The sequence below is a fragment of the Calidris pugnax genome, unplaced genomic scaffold, assembly GCF_001431845.1.
Source record: "Calidris pugnax isolate Ruff unplaced genomic scaffold, ASM143184v1 scaffold71, whole genome shotgun sequence".
NCBI lineage: Eukaryota > Metazoa > Chordata > Aves > Charadriiformes > Scolopacidae > Calidris > Calidris pugnax.
The window spans coordinates 2,195,796-2,202,299 of NW_015090882.1; the positions used below are offsets into that span (position 1 = coordinate 2,195,796).

The 6,504-nt window shown below is 36.9% G+C and overlaps 1 protein-coding gene across 1 annotated transcript in view; it reads left to right on the forward strand.

Annotated features, from left to right (window-relative positions):
• The window catches only part of CUL1 (cullin 1), a 38,212-nt gene that overhangs the window by 11,063 nt on the left and 20,645 nt on the right, over positions 1-6,504 (forward strand). The window contains exons 2-6 of the mRNA XM_014946968.1: positions 173-347; positions 1,440-1,607; positions 2,629-2,679; positions 3,676-3,766; positions 4,466-4,629. Of these exons, the coding sequence (XP_014802454.1) occupies positions 173-347; positions 1,440-1,607; positions 2,629-2,679; positions 3,676-3,766; positions 4,466-4,629 (649 nt within the window). The remainder of the gene's footprint in view (positions 1-172; positions 348-1,439; positions 1,608-2,628; positions 2,680-3,675; positions 3,767-4,465; positions 4,630-6,504) is intronic.

Here is a 6,504-nt window from a genome sequence, read left to right on the forward strand (position 1 = left end):
ATATTTTCTTAGCTTTGGTTTGATTTTTAAGTGGGCTAATGCATCTTGTAATGTATTATGGGCTAAGTCATTTACAGTCATAAAAATAGCTTATTGAAATTAACATATTGTTTTTCATTGTATTTTTAATGTGTCATGCTGGCACATACATATTCCTTAACTTTCCTGTCAGTCACGTTTATAACTACTGTACCAGTGTACACCAGTCTAATCAAGCACGGGGAGCTGGAGTACCTCCTTCTAAATCGAAAAAGGGCCAGACACCTGGAGGTGCTCAGTTTGTTGGCTTGGAATTGTATAAACGGCTAAAAGAATTTCTGAAGAACTACTTGACAAATCTCCTTAAGGTAAGATGGGATATTAGATCAACCTGCATTCGTAGCAGCAACGTGGGCTGGGTTGAAAAAAGCTTGTATCAACAAACCTAGAGGTGTATGCAAACCCCTGGAAGTAAATTGAACCATCTTGAAACTTGCTTTTGTCTCCATTAGCCATTAGAGTGTTTTCTAGGCCTTCCCTGAGGCACAGCTCAGGTGCACCCCTGGGCTGTTTGTTCTCTTCAAGCCAAAACAGCATTTCTGTGGTTAATACAAGTAATGTTATGTGCCATCTTAAGCTGTTTTGAACAGGAATAGGTAGACTTTCTAACCATATTCATAATGCTGAAAAAATAGTTGCCTGTAATGATGAAAATGTCTGATGGTAGCCATTAATTTACTTCAATAAATAAACTACTAATAGAGCTGGATGTTGGGCTGCTTTGTAAGAGAATGGTTTCCTAGTTATTTTTGGAAAGGAACCGTGCTTTTAACTTTCAGGAATTTAATTTTGAGCAATAATGAAGATTCTTAGTGTTCTGTCAAGTTTACTGTGTAATTAATGTATGAAGCTGCGTGAAGGTCTCTGAGGCCTTATCCAGAATGCGCTCCTGCTTTTATTCCCTTGTCCATTCAAGCTTTGGAAAGGTGCTTGAACTCCCATGTGTTACAACTTTATTTTCTTCTTTTTTCTGTAACAAGAACAGGTTTGGGATTCCATTTACTGCCTGGCAGGGGGCTACAGCAGAGCCCATCCACTCTCACATCTCTCGGCTCCCCGGGGGTGGGAGTGGGTGGTGTGTTTTATGGGGGTTGTCATGTTGAAGGCACCTGGCACACTCAGCAGTGTCACTGTTTGTGATGCCATGCCCTCTGGCTCTCTCCCACAGGAGTGTCTTCTCAATTTTTGTCTATATTGTGCATTTTTTTTTTACCAGTGTTTTAATTTCTAAATCCCATACTGGCCTTGTACTTTACTAATGCAGAAGTAAATGGATTAGCACTGTGTTTCCTATAAATTCACTGCATGGTGTAGATCTATTACACAGTCGGTTTGTACACCATTGTATATCTTGGTTGTACCTTAAAATTACCAACAGTACTGGCAAACTGTTATTTTAGGATGGTGAAGATTTGATGGATGAAAGTGTGCTGAAATTCTACACTCAACAGTGGGAAGATTATAGGTTTTCAAGCAAAGTATTGAATGGGATATGTGCCTACCTCAATCGACATTGGGTCCGTCGTGAGTGTGATGAAGGTCGTAAAGGAATATATGAAATATATTCAGTAAGTAGCTTTTCGAAGCGAATGATTTATCCATTCTATCTGTCATGTTTGCATTATCATCCTACAGATCGCTCCTTGAAACTTGTAGGAAGTTTGTAGGAGTTTGGAAGAAGTGGGCAACTCCCAACCCCAGCATAGTTGTAAAAATTCCATGGGACTAAACCTGTGAGATGTTCAATCTAACTTGTACGTGTGTGAGACTGTCCATGGGTGCCTGTTCTGAATATTTTCCACTTGCACTGTTCCGTGTATGCACCAGTGTGGCCTTCTCATTCCACTTCGAATTCAGTCAAGTGTTTCAAATACAGAATGGAGAAGTAAATTGCCTTTTTTTTTTTTTCTGTTGACTTCAAAACATCTCTACAAATTTTTTAGCATCCAAGCTGCTAAGATTCAGTCAACATTTGGTTTGTAATGCAAGTTATTTTGGTACAGTTCTGAAAGACTGATAGGCAATCTTGCTATTTTTTTTTTTTTGTAATGTAAAGTAATATAAACAAAGGAAGAACATAGCAGAAGTTCTGTTTCTCAGATAACTAAAAGTACTTTTTTTTTTTTTTTTTAAATAAAGGATAATTGTCCTTGCTGGTGAAGCATTAGGAAAGTGATGTGTTATTTTACCACTTCACTAAGATAACTTTGCATATGGTAGGAAAACAGTTGGTATCCTTACTTCCCTCTCTCTTAACTTCACTAGCCTAACACTAAGGGACTGTGTCAGCTTGAAGATCACCAAAAAAAAGGCTGTATGTTGTCAAAGTAACTTGCAGGGCTTGTTAGTATTCAGAGTTGTCAGTGGATCATTGTCAGAGAAGGGGACATGGTAGGTAGAGTTAGTAATCAAGCAAATGGTAATTTTATTGTGAAACAGTCTTGTTGCATGAGAAATATGTGTGCCAAAATATAATCTGATCATTTAGCATACTAGATCAGCTTTCCTTAAGGAGCTCTCCCGCATGTATACGTATATATGTAAATATTTTCTTTATTCCATCTTTCATCTCTCTTCCTTTGCTTCTAGCTTGCCTTGGTGACCTGGAGAGACTGCTTATTCAGGCCATTAAATAAGCAGGTATATATATGGTTAATTTTACATATTGTTAGTAACTGTTCCAAGAAGAATTTGGAGGATGGAGGGCAGGGGGCGGAACCGGAAAATAAAAGGGAACCTTCTGCTTTTGGAGTGGACTTTTCTCTGTGTGTGTGCGTGTGTGGTTGAATCTTGATAGTAAGACTGTTCTGTTACTTCATCATCTTAAATGAAGTACTCATTTAGGATGAAGGGCTCATCTTAAATGAAGTACTAGCTTTGGCTGTTTCCAAGCCAGACAGCAGCACAGGCTGACAGTCATGTCTTAAGGTTTGAGAGTCAAGATTGTGTAAGAACAGATAGTGACAGGCCTGGGATTTTGGCCTATCCTTAATGTTATTGTGAATCTTTAAATTTACACTGATACCTGGGAGATTCAGGTCAACCAAATATTTTTGATTGGTGAATCAACACAGTATAAAACAAGACCTTTCCTCACCACAAATTGTTATATTTTTGTATGTTGATTTTACTCTTATTTACCAGTACTTCATGATGAAAAGACTGTATTATATTATAAAAATTTCATTTTGGGGGAACAGTTGTTGCAACATTATTTATCAGCATAAGTTGGTAGCTTTCTTTGTCTAAAGTACAGGCAGTTCAGCTCTTATTGCAAAGCTGTCTTGTATTTCAGGTATAAAACAAAAATAAGCTTGGTTTCGAAAGTGCTTTTTTGCAATTTAAAAAAAAACCAAACAAAAACCCAAAAGCCCCCAAACAAAAAAACCCATGCAAACACTTTCATACTCTTCTGTAGCTCACCACTAATGGGACTGTACTTACATTGTAGAACTTTAAGGTGTAGCGTACTCTGTGATGTCTGTAAGACGTTTCTATGTTCAGGTGTCCTTACATTTAGTTCTCAAGGGACTTGACTTTTCTTAATATAGGAATATGCTCCTGATTTAAATACTGTGCTTGACCTACCGGCTGCTTTCTCTGAGCTTGATTTACTTTTAATCCCTGTTTTCGAAGGTAACAAATGCTGTGTTGAAATTGATTGAAAAGGAAAGAAATGGTGAAACTATCAATACAAGGCTGATCAGTGGAGTTGTACAATCTTATGGTAAGTGAGATTTCTTTAAGGTTATATTGCTCTCTTAAAACCAAATAAATATATATCCTGTAGCAGAGCCCAGAAGTAGAATCCCACCTCCTTGGATGTCCAGTAAAGACTTCTACAGTAAAATAAACATAGTTATATACTGTTTAACTTCAAGTTTATAGAGACGCTTGAAACAATTGCAGTTGATTGTGTGGTGTTTGTAAAGCTTGAAAGTGCAACTCATAGACAAGAGTTCATTGTTTATGAATCATTTACTTAGGAGCTAAAGCTGGAAGGCAGGAACCATAGTAGTTTACAAAGTGGAGCAAAAATGTTTTATTCCATTTGTATGACATTTGGAGGCCTGCCATGCAGATTAATGACTAATTTCATTAATAATAAAAAAAAATGCGTATAATCTGGAATTTACGAGGAAGAAAGAGGAGGGGAATTTGAGCTAGCTTTTCAGATAGTGAAGTTTTCCAAACCCTATTTATAATGAATCAAAAAGTGCAGTTTACATGAGTAATGTCTTGTGCTACTTATTTTTTAAATGCAAAATATATACTTTTAAAATGTATACTTTTAAAGTTGTAAAAAGTAGTGCCGATACTGTCCCGGTTGATTACCTTGACGTAAATTAGAAGGAGGGTACATGTTTATTTGCAAGAGACCACTTTGTAAAAGGCAATTTTGTCATTACTTTTTTTTTTTTTGTAGTGGAGCTGGGGCTGAATGAAGATGATGCGTTTGCAAAAGGACCTACACTAACTGTCTATAAAGAATCCTTTGAATCTCAGTTTCTTGCTGACACAGAGAGATTTTACACACGAGAAAGCACTGAATTCTTGCAACAGAACCCAGTCACAGAGTACATGAAGAAGGTAAGTCATTTAATATGCTTCATGATTATTTTCTGGATATAGATACTGTTTAGAGGTAAAGAGAAGTTCTTGGCTTTTAGTACCGTTTTCTGAAAATGCTGATTATTTTACAGAAACAATTTGCTCTTTTTTCTTTTGGTGATTTCCTTCTGTGTTATCTTGTCTGAAGTTTGTCTCCTTAGTTTATTTCAGTAAGTACAAAGACAGTTTGAAACTTTCTTAACGTTTTCTTCTGGTTTGCCTATTAAAATAAATACAGATTTTGTTAGACCAATACACCAAAATAGTCATTCTGGTTTAGACCTACAAGTTTACTGTTTGTATGCAAGGAACTGTGTGTTAACACATTTATTGAAATCTCTTCCTAAGAAAGCTGGCCAAGGAAGTAAATAATTAATTAGCTTTAATTATCTGAGATTATTTTAATGTAATGAACCTTACACAAAACTTCTGATCAACAGAGGCCAGATTTAAATTCTTAGATGGTCTCTGGTTTGGGAGATCCCAGAAAGGGCAATTAAGAGCAACTTGGATAAACATTAACTATTTCTAGCCTGGTTATTGGGTCAGCCTTACTGAATGTGAAATAGGTGAGTTATCTTCCATCTTGGACAAGAGCTGCTTTATATTTTTTTTCCTCAGCTCATTTCCTCACTTTCTGAGTTGCTACTTGTTTGGTTTTGGTTTTGTTTTTTCCCTTTCAGTTCAATTTTAAAAAAGAGAGCTTTTTGAGTATGTAACACAGAGATCCACATCCCTCTCTCTGCAGTATCTTTGTGTTTCTTTTGTGTAACTCTTTTTGCACAGAACACATCCTGCCTGAGTCTTGACATGAAAGTCAATGATTTACAAAAAAAATAAATAAAGGGGGCTGTGTGGGAGGAGTCCTAGAAATAACACAGTTAAATGAATCCTGCTTTTAAAGTATTGGGATAGCTGCTCAGTAGTTCCCAGACCTACCTGTGTTAATTTTTCTGTTGTTGAATTAATGATTCTTGCTACTTCCCCTTCAATTTCTTGTCTTTACTTCTGTCCTAAAATATGTATCTGTAAAACCAGAGTAAGGGAGTTTCGGTCATTCCTAACCTGAATGACTGGCTCACCCAGGCTTCCTTGGTACAGGACAGTAAAATCTGTCTGAAGGTCATTGCTATTTCAAGAACTAGAGATTAGTGGCAAGTAGAAGGAACTTATTAGCACCCCAAACAATCTTCGAAACTTCAAAAATCCACAGGAGAGCAACTCGCTTCGCTTTGAAGCTGATCTTGAAGCTGAAAACACATCTAAAGCTAGCAGGATGCAGGGGAAATCTTTAGCAAGAAAGTGTGTAGCCTTAAGTCTCTGCTCAAATTCATATCCTAGAGCTGGATATAAGCAACGTGAGCTGTCGTGGCATCTCCTCGCAGGAAACGTGCGTACGGTGAAATCAAACTGAACATGAAACTGTTTTCATTACTCATTTTCTGGGATTTAGCTGATGAAACTGAAAAAGATGTGTGTTAGACTCTACGGTAAATATGATCAGAGCTTGCAAAATACACACAAACTAACAGAAAGGGGAAAGTTATGAATTGAAGCTAAAAGCAGTTCACTGGAACAAGTTGTCTGCTCTCTCTAGTCTGCGTGCTCTGGGAGAGAGATCAAGAGGTTTGGTGAGTTTTCAGAACTATTAATTTGAAATTCAGATAGGTAAAACTGAAGGACAAACCTTACTTCATTGTGCATAAGGAATTCTTAACATTTTTTACTTAAACATGACAAGGCAGTGTTTTAAACTTAGTGTTTGGTTTTTTTTTTCCAGTTTGGGTATTGTAATCTTGCATGTCACTTGGGTGCCTGGAACAGAGTAGTACTCCCCACAACTATTATTCGAAT